This window comes from Marmota monax, unplaced genomic scaffold (assembly GCF_021218885.2).
Source record: "Marmota monax isolate L192 unplaced genomic scaffold, Marmota_monax_Labrador192_F-V1.1 WCK01_AAM20220418_F8-fsc00001, whole genome shotgun sequence".
In the NCBI taxonomy this organism is placed as follows: Eukaryota; Metazoa; Chordata; class Mammalia; order Rodentia; family Sciuridae; genus Marmota; species Marmota monax.
Window position 1 is genome coordinate 42,043,999 of NW_026693777.1, and position 18,672 is coordinate 42,062,670.

The following is an 18,672-nucleotide window of genomic DNA, read 5'->3' on the forward strand; positions in this document are numbered from 1 at the left end:
AACCTAAAAAAAATATACTGTATAAGTCATTGACTATGAGTTTCCATACCTCAGAACTGGACAGTCCCGAATCTCCATCATCTAAGTCCTTCAAAAGTTCAGCCAGTCTTTGCTTCTCTCTGTCAATCATAACCACTGGGTTTCTTGAATTCTTAGCCAACTACAGAATTCATTAATGAGAAACATTAAATATTCAAAGCAATTCATAATTCAGGAAAATAAAAAAGTGGCAGAGGCATCCACAGAATAGAAACACCAAGACATATGTTGAGAGACATATGTTAGACCCTAACCCTAATTTTATATTGCTAGGTAATTTTATTTTATGACAAACACTTTTGTGGGGCCACTTCCAAATAAACAGGCCCTTTTGTTACTAAGAGAGCATTTTCAAATCTCTCCTTGTAAAATGTGCATACACACATGCAAAAATATATTTGCTGAGACATTTGGAAGGACTCTTCCTTTTTTCCACATTTTTACTGATGCATTATTATTGTATATGTTGGTGGGATTCCTCTTCTTGACAGTTCCTTATAGAAGATATCTACTAAATGAAACTGAAAGTTTCAAGCATAAATATTATAAGAAATTTAAATAAATATTCAGTTACTATTATTAAAATGGGGGAAATGTAATCTATGGTGGAGCTGTGCCAGCCAGAACTTGAATATGGGAGAAATTCTAAAGCTCTTAGAAAACTAAGCAATAAATAGTATAGAATGAGCCAGCACAAAGAGACAGCTCAAGCTGGATAAGGTTTCCTAAAGATCACTTGAACATGGAGTACAAAAAAAATTAGAGTCCCAAAGATCAGTCCTGGCAGTAGCAGGTTGACTCATGAATCTTGTCTGCCTGAATATGACATGTAAATGGTGGGAAAAGCATCAGACTGAACAGTAGGAATTACTTACTTTCTCTTCCTAAGACTTCACTCTCACCAATGCAGCCTTCTAGTAACTAGTTGCTCAAGGGCTGTGCTATGAGCCTTCTTCTACCCCATTTACATTTCTTATTATAAATTAATTAATTAATATTCTGGTCTAATACAGGAGTTCCTGTATCCTTGGTTAGTCTGAGTCTGTCTTATAAACAAATTTGCTACGGAACTTGCAAATTCAAGGAATAACCCCTGAAGCAGGGAGCTTTATCAAGGACAGTGACCAAGAGGCACAGTGGGAGGCAGACAACTAGTGGGCTTCTCCAGTCTACCCTTGCTGCTCTGCCAGAAGCATCCTCATTCCAAGTTCTAAATGCACTAGCTACATAATCCATCTCATTACTTTTAAAAACCAAATTTACTAATACACAATAGAAAATCTAGGAAACATCATCCAAAGATATTATCTAAATAAATATATTTCAAATTGTAGGAACCAGACTTTTCTAGGTGATGAAATAAATGCCAGTTGCAGCTAGCATTTTTTTTAAAGGGATAGGATAGGTTAGGATAGGATAGGATAGGATGGGATAGAATGTAATAGAAAACAGTGAAGGTAAGTATTGATTCAGAAAACTTTTCTTTCAGATATATGTTCTGGTTCAATTATGAACACATTTAACATGGTCAGAAATATTTAAAGATCCTAAACATTCTACCATCATTGTTGCAGCTCGTTTAGTCACACATTCTGACTCCTGAATTTCTAAGTACATACCTCAATGTTTCGCTTAACAAAATCGTGGTTGTGTTTACCCCTGAGCTCAAATTTTTCTGTATTTGAGAAAGGTTTCTTTTCTGCTTTGATCAATGACTCATTTCCTTCCACATCATAGGCAAAATCTAATATTAAAAAAGTTCAAAATGTTTTCATGATTACAATTATATGTTACACTAAAAATTCACTTTAAGCATATATTTAAGTTATAAGAAAGCACAGACAGAAAAAGTACCTTCCAAATTTCAGATCCAGATATATATGTGTGTGTGTGTGTGTAATTTTTTCTTAAAAAAAACAAATGTGATACTTAAGTTTAAATGAACTTCTCATTTCTTGTATTATTATCATGTATCAACCTTCTTGATATTGATTCCTTGAGAATGATGGGAAATATGAACAGAACTATTTCAGAGTCATGCATGTGAAAAAGAAATCTCTGGTATCATGAGAATTTTTAAAATATATATTCTATTTTTGTCTTGATGTGAAACAAAACTTCCCCTAAATATTAACTAGAGTCATCTCCAATTATTCTATTAATTTGCCATCACTCCTTCAAAACAATAAATCTTTGGTTCAAGCCTTTTTTTCTCTCCCTCTGTGGGATGGTGGTATCAGAGATTGGACCCTGGGAAACTCTACCAATGAGCTATATCACCAACCCTTTTTATTTTTTATTCTGAGACAGGGTCTTGCTAAGTTGCCCAGGCTGACCTAGAACTTGTAATCCTCCTGCCTTAGCCTCTTGAGTCACTGGTATTACAAGCATGCACCACTGTGCCCAGCTCAAGATGTCTTTTAAGCAAGTTCTGGGGATAAATGTCCTGGATGTTCTTTATTCCATCTGTATAAATCCCCAGAGGCCATCTCAGTTTGTCAGTTTTCCTCAATCTTCTGAAACACTCAGACCCTGAGTGCTCATAAAAAGGGCAGGAAAAATATGTGAACTCTTATCCCCTGTAGAAATAACAATATAAAATCATGTGAACCCTTCAGTATAATTCTAAAAATATGCACAAAAGGAGAGTCTCCTTAAATGACAAATAAAGCTCACCCCACAAAATAGGACAAATTGCCACACTGAAATCCAAAAAAAAAAAGAAAACACCAGTCAGTAGCTCAGTCCAGACTAGGTTTACTCAAGATTTTCCTTGTAAGAGGTACATTAATAAAATTAATAAAGGTCAATAAAATTAATAAAAGGTCACATTAATAAAAATTATCTATTCAACAAACGGCGCTGGCAAAACTGGTAATCCATGTGTAGCAAAATGAAATTAAACCTCTGTCTCTCACCCTGTACAAAAATCAACTCAGAGTGGATCAAAGACTTAGGCACTAGAACCCTGCACCTAATAGAAGAAAAATTAGGCCCAAATCTTCACCATGTTGGCCTAGGATCTGACTTCCTTAATAAGACTCCTAAAGCACAAGAAGTAAAATCAATAAATAATTAATAACTGGGATGGATTCAAATTAAAAAGCTTCTTCTCAGCAAAGGAAACAATAAAGTGAGGAGAGAGCCTTTAGGAGAAAATCTTTACCACATGCACATTCAATAAAGCATTAATGTCTAGGATACATAAAGTGCCGGGTTTCTGTTCTCGCCGACTAAAAGGCTCAGGGGTCACTCCAGTTAAACTGGGCTAACTGGGCTACACGAGATAACCACACAAGAGACACAAATACCTTTTTCTTTGGGGTCGCTGTGACGGCTCCTCTGACCTTAGGGGGCCGCAAAAAGAGAGAGCAAGAGCACGCGCTGACCCCTTTTATTGAGGAGAAGTTATTTAAATGAGACAAGGGGTCAGGTTTCAGGGGGCTGAGTCTATCTTCATGATGTCCACTGTCAGCAGGTTGATTGACACCTGGTAGGCCACACCCAAGGGCACAGTAAGAGAAGGGGACACACACAAGGCACTTCCATGGAAGATTCTATCCTAAACAGGGCAAGAGGTTATATTACAAAGGAACAGGTGAGCGTAGCTTCACCCATGGGGCTGTAGCAAGAAACACCCATGCATGAGACACTGACCCTCGAACCCAAAAAGAGTGGGGAAAGCTCTGCTACATTTCTGCGACTGAGCGCCTCAGCACCCAGCCGGGGAGTGTGACCTAGTCATGTGTAAGGTCGGTCTCCCACAATAAAGAACTCAAAAAACTTAATGCCAAAAAAAAAAAAAAAAAACAAGTAACCCAATCAATAAATGGGCTAAGGAACTGAACAGACACTTCACAGAAGAATACAATTGATGAACAAATGTATGAAAAAATGATCAACATCTCTAGCAATTAGAGAAATGCAAATCAAAACTACTCTAAGATTTCATCTCACTCCTGTCAGAATGGCAATCATCAAGAATACAGGCAACAATAAATGTTGAAGAGGATGTGGGGAAAAAGGTACACTCATACATAGCTGGTGAGACGGCAAATTGGTGCGACCATTATGGAGAGCAGTATGTAGATTCCTCTAAAAATTGGAAATGAAACTACCATTTGACCCAACTATCCCACTCCTCAGTTTATACCCAAAGGACTTAAAATCAGCATACTACAATGACGCACCCACATCAATGTTTATAGCTGCTCAATTCACAATAGCTAAACTACAGAACAAACCTAGGTGTCCCTCAATAAATGAATGGATAAAGAAAATGTGGTATATATACTCAATGGACTATTACTCAGCTTTAAAACAGAGTAAAATTATGGCATTTGCCAGTCAATGTTTGGAGTTGGAGAATATCATCCTAAGCAAAATAAGCCAGTCCCACAAAACCAAAGGCCAAATGTTTGCTCTAATATGTTGATGCTAATTCACAATAAGAAGCGGGGCACTAGGGAAGAATATCGTTAACTTAGATTATATAGAAGAAAGTGATGGGAGGGAAGAGAAGAAGATGTGGGGATACGAAATATAGTAGAATGAAACAGGCATTATTACTATATGTATATACGTGATTACATGACCAGTATGATTCTGCAACATTACACTCAGAAATATGAGAAATTATATCCCATCTATGTATAGTATATCAAACTGCATAAATGCATTCTACTGTCATGTATAACTAATTAAAACAAATTAAAATAAATAAAATAAAAAGAATCAAGGAAAATAGTCAATTGGTATATTTACAGCTGATTATCAATATAAACTGAACCATTAAGGAATAAATTTTGATGAAAATGGCTAGAAAGAACTAGGAAAAGAGTAAGACTGCTGAATTTCAATTCTTCTCAAACAAAAGTAAATCTGAGTTTAAAAAAAAAATGTGTTTTGTTCTAATTTAAAAGTTTCTAGCTGAGTGTGATAGCACATGCCTGGAATCCCAGCTACTCTTGAGGCAAAGGCAAGAGGATCAAAAGTTCAAAACCAGCCTGGCAACTTAATGAGACCCTTTTTCAAAATGAAAAATAAAAAGGATTGGAGATGTAACTCAGTACATGAGGCCCTGGTTTCACCAGTACCACATAAAAGAAAAAAGAAGTTTCTAGATAAATAAACCTATAGATTATAACTGGGTATTATGTATTAGGCAATCATACAATTACTTGTTAAACAAACTAAGTAGTTTGAATTACTTTGGGAGAGAGAAGTGACAACCTTAGATATAAAATTTATTACTTTTTTCCCGTTAATCAAGTAGTCTTATTTGAAATATGAGGTAGATATATTTAGTTGAAGTTTCATATACACTTAACATTAAAATAATTCAAATGCAGCCATCTCTACATTTATAATACAGTTTCCTTAAAACATAATAAAACTTTATTATGAAACTCTATTAGAAGTTTCCATAAGACTTCTAATAAACTGCAGGGTAAAAAAACATTGGATTATCTGTCTCATTAGTGATGTGCTTTTGTCCCCTTTAGTCTGGTGGTGATATAGCAGGCACTGCCATGTTCCCACCTGACCCCAGTCCTTGATGGGTTGGACAAGATGGTTACACAGGGGGGAGGCACCTAAATCCAACTGGTTAGCCCACCTCTTAACTAGGACTTTGGGATTTAGCCTCCCTCTCAATGACTAACCATGGCACATGCCTTTGGAACCCAAAGAAAAGCTGTCTACCACCAAGCTCCTTTCCTTTATTTTTTTTTTCTTGCTTAAGCCAAGTTTCCATTACTTACAGCCTGCTTTTTCATTTTAACTCTTTATTATATAAAAGTTCAAACATCCAAAAATATAAAAAACAGTATAATGAACTTTCAACAACTAGCTTCAACAAATATTGATTCATAACTGTGTGTCATCCTTAACCCCATCTATTTCTACTCCCCTCTGGATTAAATTATATCAAATCATTTCTTCTATGAGTATTTCTGTATACAGTTAGTATTCTGTTGTGTCAATATCTATGATCATAAAAATTAAAACATACCTTGATTGGCATTTTGCATATGGTTTTCATATTCTTCTGGAGATATCTGAGTGTGAAACACTGGGAAAAAGGTATCTTCATCCTCACGATGAGAAAGATCTACTGATTAAAAAATCACTTGCTCAATACTCACAAAAGTAAAAAACCGTCTATACAAGTTGTTTAAAAATGAATTAAGCTCTAACATTTTCTCAAATATTCCTGAAACCCTTTAATACACACAAAATTTTTAAACAATGTCAGTGTTGCTTCCAAGTAGAAATGATAATCATCTTTCTACACATGAGACACTGAAAAAAACTATTGGTCAAAGTAGCCAAATAGAATTTCCCTAGAACTTTAATGCAAAAAGGATGTATAAGAAACTGCTAAAATATCACCTACCTCCCCCAAGATAATGTATTCAAATCACAATGTTCACAAGAAAGACAATATACATAACCAAATAACTTTAATTGTGTTTTTATTTTTTATTTTAGATCCAAGGTAAACATTTCAAGTAGATAGTCAATCATTAAAATACAAAGAGAAAATTTTGGAGACTTTTGGCAGTTAGCCTTCTTATCTTGTAATTCATTCTCTTGGACTAATCCCCATAAAGATAACAGGAAATTTCATTGTTCAACTCTTTTTTTGTTTCAATATAATTTATCTTTACATTCTCCTATTAACTAATTTAAACATTTTATGTTTTCAAGAAACTAACACACGTAGTTTTTTTTAAAAATTGTACCTTAGTATGACAGAATCTGACAGGTTGTGGCACAGAAATGTTTTTGTTTCAGAAAAGAATTCAAGTCTTAAAGATTTTACAGAATCCACCACCTATCTCTGAAAACAAACCTGGTTTAAGCATTATCCATGCAATTAAAAACTGATAAATTCTACTTCGCAAAATTTAAAAATTTTTATGTAAAACAATATTGTTAGTAGAATGAAAAGGCAAGCCAAGTTTGGGGGGAAATATTTGCAAAATACATATCTGTTAAAAGATTACATCCAAAATACACAAAGAACTCCTAAAAGTCAAAAACAAAAGAACAACCCAATATTTAAAAATGGGCAGCACATACCTAAAGAAAAGATACAGATGGCAAATAAGTGTTTTCATGAAAAGATGTCGACCATTTTTCAGGGATATGCAAATTTAAAAAAAACATAGCACTACATACTTATTAGAATGGCTAACCCCCCCACACCAAAGTGATAATACCAATTGCTGGAAAAGATGCAGAGAATAGGGAATTTTCATTCATCGTCTGTAGGAATATAAAATGGTACAGCCATTTTGAAGAAAAGTTAGGCACTCTCATTCCAAGATAAAGTCTTATCATGTAATCCAGCAATCATGTCCCTACATATTTATCCAGATAAGTTGAAAACATGTATTCACACATAAATCTGCACACAAATATTTATAGCAGGCTTATTCATGGGATTGCCCAAAACTGGAAGCAACCAAAATATCTTTTGATAAGTAAAGTGATAAACAAACTGTGATTGGTATATCCATAGAATGAAATATTATTCTGTGACCAGAAAATAGCTACCAAGTCACAAAATGACATGGATGAATCTTAACTGCATATTGCTAAGTGAAAGAACAATTCCAATCATAATCAGTTAATTCAAAAGTAGAGGGAACTGTGACCACGCACAGAGCAGGCCCAGCGGCCTGCTGAGGGGCAGAGCCGCCCCCCACCCCCCGCGCCTGCCAGGTAGGGGAACTGTGACCACGGACAGAAAAGGCCCAGTGGCCCGCGGCGGGGCAGAGCTTCCAATCACTCCTGCAAGGTAGGCGGGCCTGCGACCCACTGGCAGAAGAGGAGCAGCGGCCTGCTGAGAGGCAGAGCCGCCCCCTCCCCCTGCACCGGCAAGGTAGAGGGAACTGTGACCACGCACAGAGCAGGCCCAGCGGCCTGCTGAGGGGCAGAGCCACCGACCACCCCCCGCCCCTGCCAGGTGACCACCGACAGAAAAGGCCCAGTGGCCCGCGGCGGGACAGAGCTTCCAATCACTCCTGCAAGGTAGGCGGGCCTGCGACCCACTGGCAGAAGAGGAGCAGCAGCCTGCTGAGAGGCAGAGCCGCCCCCTCCCCCTGCACCGGCAAGGTAGAGGGAACTGTGACCACGCACAGAGCAGGCCCAGCGGCCTGCTGAGGGGCAGAGCTGCCCCCCACCACCCGCGCCTCCCAGGTAGGTGGAACTGTGACCACGGACAGAAAAGGCCCAGGGGCCCGCGGCGGGACAGAGCTTCCAATCACTCCTGCAAGGTAGGCGGGCCTGCGACCCACCGGCAGAAGAGGAGCAGCGGCCTGCTGAGAGGCTGAGCCGCCCCCTCCCTCTGCGCCGGCAAGGTAGAGGGAACTGTGACCACGCACAGAGCAGGCCCAGCGGCCTGCTGAGGGGCAGAGCCGCCCCCCACCCCCCGCGCCTCCCAGGTAGGTGGAACGGTGACCACCGAGAGAAAAGGCCCAGTGGCCCGCGGTGGGACAGAGCTTCCAATCACTCCTGCAAGGTAGGCGGGCCTGCGACCCACCGGCAAAAGAGGAGCAGCGGCCTGCTGAGAGGCTGAGCCGCCCCCTCCCCCTGCGCCGGCAAGGTAGAGGGAACTGTGACCACGCACAGAGCAGGCCCAGCGGCCTGCTGAGGGGCAGAGCCGCCCCCCACCCCCCGCGCCTCCCAGGTAGGTGGAACGGTGACCACCGACAGAAAAGGCCCAGTGGCCCGCGGCGGGACAGAGCTTCCAATCACTCCTGCAAGGTAGGCGGGCCTGTGACCCACCGGCAGAAGAGGAGCAGCGGCCTGCTGAGAGGCTGAGCCGCCCCCTCCCCCTGCGCCGGCAAAGTAGAGGGAACTGTGACCATGCACGGAGCAGGCCCAGCGGCCTGCTGAGGGGCAGAGCCGCCTCACACCCCCCGCGTCTGCCAGGTAGGGGAACTGTGACCACCGACAGAAAAGGCCCAGTGGCCCGCGGCGGGACAGAGCTTCCAATCACTCCTGCAAGGTAGGCGGGCCTGCAACCCACCGGCAGAAGAGGAGCAGCGACCTGCTGAGAGGCAGAGCCGCCCCCTCCCCCCAGTGCCTGCAAGGTAGACGGAACTGTGACCACCATCAGAGCAGGCCAGACCTGCAACCAAGAGACAGAACAGGCCCAGTGGCCTGAGGAAGGGTAGAGCCGCTCCCCCCCCCCCGCACCTGCAAGGTAGGCGCACCTGCGACGCATTGGCAGTACAGCCCCAGAGGCCTGCAGAGGGGCAGTGCCGCTGCCTGCGCCTGCAGAGTAGACAGAACTGTGACCACCGACAGAACAAGCCTAGCGGCCCGCAGAGGGACAGAGCCGCCGCCCGCGCCTGCGAGGGAGACTTTGCAACTATACAAGACCAATATAAATATATAAGGGGAAAATTCAATAGCACAACAGTTTCACCAAGTAGAAAGGAACGCGAACAGTATGAAGAGACAAGGAAAGAAAGGACCACAAGCATTGCAGGTCAACTCAACGTTAGAAGAGGTAACAGCTGCAGCAGATGGAATGTCAGATAAAGAATTCAGGATATACATGCTTCAGATGATCTGGAGTCTCAAGGAAGACATCAGACAGCAAAATCAGACAATGAAAGATCACTTCAACAATGAATTACATAAACAAATCCAAGAAGCAAAAGATCAACTATACAGGGAAATAGAGGTTATAAAAAACAAACAAACAGAAATCCTAGAAATGCAGGAAGCAATAAGCCAACTTAAAAACTCAATTGAGAATACTACCAGCAGAGTAGAACACTTAGAAGACAGAACATCAGACAATGAAGATAAAGTATTTCAACTTGAAAAGAACATAGACAGCTCAGCAAGACTGTTAAGAAACCATGAGCAGAACATCCAAGAAATATGGGATAACATCAAGAGACCAAATTTAAGAGTCATTGGGATACAGGAAGGGACAGAGTTTCAAACCAAAGGATTGAGCAATCTATTCAATGAAATAATACGAGAAAACTTCCCAGACTTGAAGAATGAGACAGAACCCCAAATCCTAGAAGCCTACAGGACGCCGAATGTGCAAAATCATAAGAGACCCACACCTAGACACATTATAATGAAGATGCCCAACATACAGAATAAGGAGAGAATTTTAAAAGCTACAAGAGAAAGGAAGCAGATCACATTTAGGGGTAAGCCAATCAGGATAACAGCTGATCTTTCAACACAGACTCTGAAAGCTAGAAGATCCTGGAATAACATATTTCAAACACTGAAAGAAAATGGGTTCCAACCAAGAATTGTGTTTCCAGCGAAATTAAGCTTCAGGATGGAAGATGAAATTAAAACCTTCCACGATAAACAAAAGTTAAAAGAATTTGCAGCTAGAAAACCATCTCTTCAAAACATCCTTGGCAAAACATTACAGGAAGAGGAAATGGAAAATAACAATGAAAACCAACAGTGGGAGGTAGGACACTAAAGGGGGGAAAATAATCAAAGAGGAAAACAAACCATGTTTAGTAACATAAATAAACAAATATGGCTGGAAGAACAACCCATATCTCAATAATAACCCTAAATGTTAATGGCTTAAACTCACCAATCAAGAGACACAGGCTAGTAGAATGGGTCACAAAACAAGACCCAACAATATGCTGCCTACAGGAGACGCATTTGTTAGGAAAAGACATACATAGGCTGAAGGTGAAAGGTTGGGAAAAATCATATCACTCATATGGACTTCGGAAACAAGCAGGAGTATCCATACTCATATCAAATAAAATAGATTTCAAGCCAAAGTTAATCAAAAGGGATAAAGAGGGATACTACATACTGCTCAAGGGAACCATACACCAACAAGACATAACAATCATAAATATATATGCCCCAAACAATGGTGCAGCTATGTTCATCAAACAAACTCTTCTCAAGTTCAAGAGTCTAATAGACCACCATACAATAATCATGGGAGACTTCAACACACCTCTATCACCACTGGACAGATCTTCCAAACAAAAGTTGAATAAGGAAACTATAGAACTCAATAACACAATTAATAACCTAGACTTAATTGACATATATAGAGTATACCACCCAACATCAAGCAGTTACACTTTTTTCTCAGCAGCACATGGATCCTTCTCAAAAATAGATCATATATTATGTCACAGGGAAACTCTTAGACAATATAAAGGAGTAGAGATAATACCATGCATCCTATCTGATCATAATGGAATGGAACTGAAAATCAACGATAAAAGAAGGAAGGGAAAAGAATACATCACTTGGAGAATGAACAATAGGTTACTGAATGATCAATGGGTTATAGAAGACATCAAGGAAGAAATTAAAAAATTCTTAGAGATAAATGAAAACACAGACACAACATATCGGAATCTATGGGACACATTGAAAGCAGTTCTAAGAGGAAAATTCATTGCTTGGAGTTCATTCCTTAAAAAAAGAAAAAACCAAGAAATAAATGATCTCATACTTCATCTCAAAATCCTAGAAAAAGAAGAGCAAAACAACAGCAAAAGAAGTAGAAGGCAAGAAATAATTAAAATCAGAGCTGAAATTAATGAAATCGAAACAAAAGAAACAATTGAAAAAATTGACAAAACTAAAAGTTGGTTCTTTGAAAAAATAAACAAAATCGACAGACCCTTAGCCATGCTAGCGAAGAGAAGAAGAGAGAGAACTCAAATTACTAACATACGGGATGAAAGAGGCAATATCACAACAGACACTTCAGAAATACAGAAGATAATCAAAAATTATTTTGAATCCTTATACTCCAATAAATTAGAAGATAGTGAAGGCATAGATAAATTTCTTAAGTCATATGATCTGCCCAGATTGAGTCAGGAGGATATAGACAACCTAAACAGACCAATATCAATTGAGGAAATAGAAGAAACCATCAAAAGACTACCAACTAAGAAAAGCCCAGGACCAGATGGGTATACAGCAGAGTTTTACAAAACCTTTAAAGAGGAACTAATACCAATACTTTTCAAGCTACTTCGGGAAATAGAAAAAGAGGGAGAACTTCCAAATTCATTCTACGAGGCCAACATCACCCTGATACCTAAACCAGACAAAGACACTTCAAAGAAAGAAAACTACAGACCAATATCTCTAATGAACCTAGATGCAAAAATCCTCAATAAAATTCTGGCCACTCGGATACAAAAACTTATCAAAAAAATTGTGCACCATGATCAAGTAGGATTCATCCCTGGGATGCAAGGCTGGTTCAATATACGGAAATCAATAAATGTTATTCACCACATCAATAGACTTAAAAATAAGAATCATATGATCATCTCGAAAGATGCGGAAAAAGCATTTGACAAAGTACAGCATCCCTTTATGTTCAAAACTCTAGAAAAACTAGGGATAACAGGAACATACCTCAATATTGTAAAAGCAATCTATGCTAAGCCTCAGGCTAGCATCATTCTGAATGGAGAAAAATTGAAGGCATTCCCTCTAAAATCTGGAACAAGACAGGGATGCCCTCTCTCTCCACTTCTGTTCAACATAGTTCTCGAAACACTGGCCAGAGCAATTAGACAGACGAAAGAAATTAAAGGCATCAAAATAGGAAAAGAAGAACTTAAATTATCACTATTTGCAGATGACATGATTCTATACCTAGCAGACCCAAAAGGCTCTACAAAGAAACTATTAGAGCTAATAAATGAATTCAGCAAAGTGGCAGGATATAAAATCAACACGCATAAATCAAAGGCATTCCTGTATATCAGCGACAAATCCTCTGAAATGGAAATGAGGACAACCACTCCATTCACAATATCTTCAAAAAAAATAAAATACTTGGGAATCAACCTAACAAAAGAGGTGAAAGACTTATACAATGAAAACTACAGAACCCTAAAGAGAGAAATAGAAGAAGATCTTAGAAGATGGAAAAATATACCCTGTTCATGGATAGGCAGAACTAACATCATCAAAATGGCAATATTACCAAAAGTTCTCTACAGGTTTAATGCAATGCCAATCAAAATCCCAACGGCATTTCTTGTAGAAATAGAGAAAGCAATCATGAAATTCATATGGAAAAACAAAAGACCCAGAATAGCAAAAACAATGCTAAGCAGGAAGGGTGAATCAGGCGGTATAGCGATACCAGACTTCAAACTATACTACAGAGCAATAGTAACAAAAACAGCATGGTACTGGTACCAAAACAGGCGGGTGGACCAATGGTACAGAATAGAGGACACAGAAACCAATCCACAAAACTACAACTACCTTATATTTGATAAAGGGGCTAAAAGCATGCAATGGAGGAAGGATAGCATCTTCAACAAATGGTGCTGGGAAAACTGGAAATCCATATGCAACAAAATGAAACTGAATCCCTTTCTCTCGCCATGCACAAAAGTGAATTCAAAATGGATCAAGGAGCTTGATATCAAATCAGAGACACGCCGTCTGATAGAAGAAAAAGTTGGCTCCGATCTACATACTGTGGGGTCGGGCTCCAAATTCCTCAATAGGACACCCATAGCACAAAAGTTAATAACTAGAATCAACAAATGGGACTTACTCAAACTAAAAAGTTTTTTCTCAGCAAAAGATACAATAAGAGAGGTAAATAGAGAGCCTACATCCTGGGAACAAATCTTTACTCCTCACACTTCAGATAGAGCCCTAATATCCAGAGTATACAAAGAACTCAAAAAATTAGACAATAAGAGAACAAACAACCCAATCAACAAATGGGCCAAGGACCTGAACAGACACTTCTCAGAGGAGGACATACAATCAATCAACAAGTACATGAAAAAATGCTCACCATCTCTAGCAGTCAGAGAAATGCAAATCAAAACCACCCTAAGATACCATCTCACTCCAGTTAGATTGGCAGCCATTATGAAGTCAAACAACAACAAGTGCTGGAGAGGATGTGGGGAAAAGGGTACACTTGTACATTGCTGGTGGGACTGCAAATTGGTGCAGCCAATTTGGAAAGCAGTATGGAGATTTCTTGGAAAGCTGGGAATGGTGCCACCATTTGACCCAGCTATTCCCCTTCTCGGTCTATTCCCTAAAGACCTAAAAAGAGCATGCTACAGGGACACTGCTACATCGATGTTCATAGCAGCACAATTCACAATAGCTAGACTGTGGAACCAACCTAGATGCCCTTCAATGGATGAATGGATAAAAAAAATGTGGCATTTATACACAATGGAGTATTACTCTGCATTAAAAAATGACAAAATCATAGAATTTACAGGGAAATGGATGGCATTAGAGCAGATTATGCTAAGTGAAGCTAGCCAATCCCTAAAAAACAAATGCCAAATGTCTTCTTTGATATAAGGAGAGTAACTAAGAACAGAGTAGGGTCGAAGAGCAGGAGAAGAAGATTAACATTAAACAGGGATGAGAGGTGGGAGGGAAAGGGAGAGAGAAGGGAAAATGCATGGAAATGGAAGGAGACCCTCAGAGTTATACAAAAGTACATACAAGAGGAAGTGAGGGGAAGGGGAAAAATAATATAAGGGGGACAAACGAATGTCAGTAGAGGGAGCAGAGAGAGAAGAGGGGAGGGGAGGGGAGGGGAGGGGAGGGGAGGGGAGGGGGGATAGTAGAGGATAGGAAAGGCAGCAGAATACAACAGACACTAGTATGGCAATATGTAAATCAATGGATGTGTAACTGATGTGATTCTGCAATCTGTATATGGGGTAAAAATGGGAGCTCATAACCCACTTGAATCAAATTGTGAAATATGATATATCAAGAACTATGTAATGTTTTGAACAGCCAACAATAAAAAATTAAAAAATAAAAAAAAAAAAAATAATCAGTTAATTCAGTATTAACTGAAAAGGCAAAATTATAAAGACAGTAAAAAAAAAATCAGTGGTGGCCAGGGGCTTGTGGAAAGAAGAAGGATTGAACAGGTATTCACACAGGCAATCTTTCACAATTGTAAAACTATTCTGCATGATACTTTAATAGTGAATATGTGACATTATACAATTTTGCAAAGCATAAAAAGTGAAACAATAATGTACACCAATTTTCAAAAAAATCATTTATGAGGTTGAAGAATCCCAGAATGGAATGTTAATGTGACAAAACAATCTAACTATATTACAAACTATGAAATTGTCTCACTAAAGAGAATAAAAGAAAAAGGTGCCTGCCTAAGTAACTAAAAATTAGTGAAGTCTACAAGACTAAAGGCAAGCACATAGGCACCATATTCTAGTTGACTGAGTTGTTTTCCATGGGGGTAGACTAGCAATTCTGATATCCACGTATAGTGGGATTGAATAATTAAGTAAAAAGGTGGTAGATGGTTGGAAATAGTCTTCTCACTGTTGGAGTGGAATGTTACCATTAAGCAAGGGGAAAAGGTTAGAATGATCCATGTGGCAATGGAGTAGAGCCAGAGAAATCAGTATGAACTCAGGTTTAGCTAATTATACATACAGATGGTTACACACAGATATAGCATAGATATCTGTATAATAGATTAGCATATAGTATATACAATATATATAGTATATATATTTTCTTTATTAGAGTGCCTAGAATCAATAGTCACACCTGGAATCCAGATTTTGGCTTCTAATATCAGTCTCTGATAAAAGAAATCAGGGATCCTTGGAGAAATGGTTGATTCCAGTAACAAAGTCAATGAGTCTGAAGCATCTTGTAATGAAAGAAAGTGAGGAAGCACTTGACAACAACAACAAAACTAAATCCACAGCAATGGAGTTGTATCAAAGGGACACAAGAACCAACTCAAAGAGCTCCCAATGGTCAAAGCTGGAAAAACTGAGCAACAAAATAAATAAAGTAGCAAGGAATTCTAACCTAAAGTACAAAATAAATATCCACAAGTCTATACTGGCATAAATTACTGATTGAATAAAATGGGGAAGTACAGGTAAATTTCACATGCAGAATAATTCAAATTAACATATGTAAATATTCTGCCCTCAAAGAAGTAAAGCATAACTCCTCATTCCTGAAGTGGGGCCTACACATAATAACTTCCTTCCAAAAAGTGTACTGGGGAAAGAGGGGAACCTAGAATAACTTTACAGAAAAATCTGACAAATATTTCCTCAGGCTGGTAATTGAAGTTAACATCAACAGTGATGTTATGTTAATAGCACAACGTAATATAATGAAAATGGTCCACAACCCTGTGGTCGTCCTCCTAAGAACATATAATCTCAGTCTAATTATGAGCTAAATCCTATGGCTGAACATTCTACAAAATAGCTGACCAGTACACCTCAAAACTGTCAAAGTCATTCAAAACAAAGTCTCACAGCAAAGATTAGACTAAGAAAGCCTGAGAACTAAATATAATGTGGGCTCCTGAATGCTATCCTGGAACAGAAAAAGAACTTAGGTAAAAATAAAGGATATATAAATAAAATTGGACTTTAGTTAATAATAATGTATTAATACTGGTTCACTGGTTGTAAAAAAAAACATATCATACTAATTTAATTGGGTAAGCGGGTGTGGATATATAGGAGATCTCTATACTATCTTTTTACTTTTTCTGTAAATACAAAGTTTTGCTAAAATAAAAAGCTAACTTAAAACTTCAAGATTTTTTAGAGTAGAGAAAAATATAAACAAATTAGAAATAGAAAGGGAATGTACAAACAAGAAGGAGGATTACTATTAAAAAACACATTGAGATTTTATGTCAGTAAAATTTTAAATCTTGGTAAACAGATACTGTAAAATCTCAGTATATGGATATATTGCCAAGACTAACTCCAGAATAACTCGTCAACTGAAATAGAATAGTAAATATGAAAGAAGCTGAGAAGAGAGTCAGAGAATGTCCTCCAAGAAATTATTTGAACCAGATGGCTTTTCCAGTGAAATCTTTCAAAATTTTAGGGAACAGATAGATAATCTTCATGTTATATAAGCTATTTTAAAGCATAGAAATAAATGAGTAACCACCTCCACTCATTAGCTGACAAAGTTGCATAATTGACAAAGCAGTTATACAAACATAAACACCTCTACTTCCACCTCAACCCCAACATCATAAACATACATTCCTATACATGGACATAAGCATGTAAACACACACACACACACACACACACAATTAATCTTACTTTATAGATATAAAATTCTGAATAAATTCTGCCATTCAAATATGGTACAAAATAAAAATAGTCCTCCATAATCAAGAATATACCTTGATCTGTAAACATTAAATAAGTTTGTCAAGAAGTAAAAATCTATTATAATTTAAAAGACATTGAAATGCATTCAACAAATTTCAACAATAAGACTATGGTTCTCAGAATCATTCCTGAAAAGGACATAAAAATTAAGACTATTTTCTGGTGATGCATTCATAAACTAACAAGACCCAAAGCAAACATCTAAAGATAATTAGAATGAATAAAATAATCTAGTTAAGTGCCAAAATAGAAAATGTCAATAGTTTTTCTTTTCTATATCATTAACAACCCATTAAAAATATGATGGGATAATCACCAATTGGAGTGATAACAATAAAGAAAAATAGAAAATCTATAGATGACTAATAAATATATGAAACCTGCAAAACTTCCCTGATATATGAAATATATGAGACATACTGGATTCTTGTTGATGTTGTCTAGTAATCTCTGGAATATTACTAATAATTTATTGAGCACTTACTACATGCTTTAGGGGAAGCAAGCTGCCATGTTGTAAGAACATGTAGGCATCCTATGGTGGGGTTCATGCAGTAGGAAACTAAGAAGTTCAGACAACAACCATGTTGAGTGAGTTTGGAAGAAGATTCTCTAGCTCTAGGACAACCTTCAAATGACCACAGCATTGGCCACCATATTGACTACAACCTCATGAGTCAGAACCATCCAGCTGAGCTCCTCCCAGATGGCTGAAATAGTAACAGCATAAATGTTTGTTGTTTCAAGCTGCCACCTTTGAGGGGTAATTTTTTCCATGGCAATAGGTAACTAATACAATGATAGTGTGAGAAACTGATAGCAGGGAGACAACATGACAAGACTAAATTCTATTTGAATGACCTGAGCGAGAATGCTGAAGGCCAGAATCCCACCATTAACTATAGAGGTGAAGAAGATCAGATACAGAAAAAGTAGGACAAATACTCTTTTAAGGAACTGTTTCTGAGAGAAGAAGCATAAGAAGATGATGATGAAGGAACTAAGGATGGCTCTTAACTTTCTAGTTTAGAAGACTGAGTGGGTGAAGAAATTAACCAAAAGAGGTAAAAAATACAAAAGAATGAATAGCTTTCAAAAATAAGGAGAAAGAAGGAAGGAAAAAAAGAGGAGAACCAGCAGAAAATAATAAACCTAGTAGAAATCCTCCTAACCCAGAATGATGGCACATGCCCATAATCCCTGCTATTGGGAGGCTGAGGCAGGAGGATCTCAAGTTTGAGGCCAATCTGGACATTAGTGAGATCCTGTCTCAAAATAAAATTTAAAAAGTTAGGATGTAGCTCAGCATCTTGCCTAGCATGCAAAAGGCCCTGGGTTTCATCCCAGTACAACAACAAAGTCTTATTATCTATGAGTGGTCAAATGTTTAAGATGCTACTGAGATGTTAAAATA

At 38.3% G+C, this 18,672-nt stretch overlaps 1 protein-coding gene across 7 annotated transcripts in view; it reads right to left on the minus strand.

The window, feature by feature from the left end:
- Fsip1 (fibrous sheath interacting protein 1) overlaps nucleotides 1-18,672 on the minus strand; it is a 202,877-nt gene that overhangs the window by 155,063 nt on the left and 29,142 nt on the right. For 5 of the 7 annotated variants that reach the window (XM_058584678.1, XM_058584677.1, XM_058584679.1 and 2 more), the window contains exons 6-8: nucleotides 6,053-6,154; nucleotides 1,659-1,783; nucleotides 50-160 (exon numbers count right to left, since the gene is read on the minus strand). In XM_058584678.1, coding sequence (XP_058440661.1) covers nucleotides 50-160; nucleotides 1,659-1,783; nucleotides 6,053-6,154 — 338 coding nt within the window. The remainder of the gene's footprint in view (nucleotides 1-49; nucleotides 161-1,658; nucleotides 1,784-6,052; nucleotides 6,155-18,672) is intronic. The other 2 variants (XM_046461048.1, XM_058584676.1) reach the window with 1 other exon arrangement.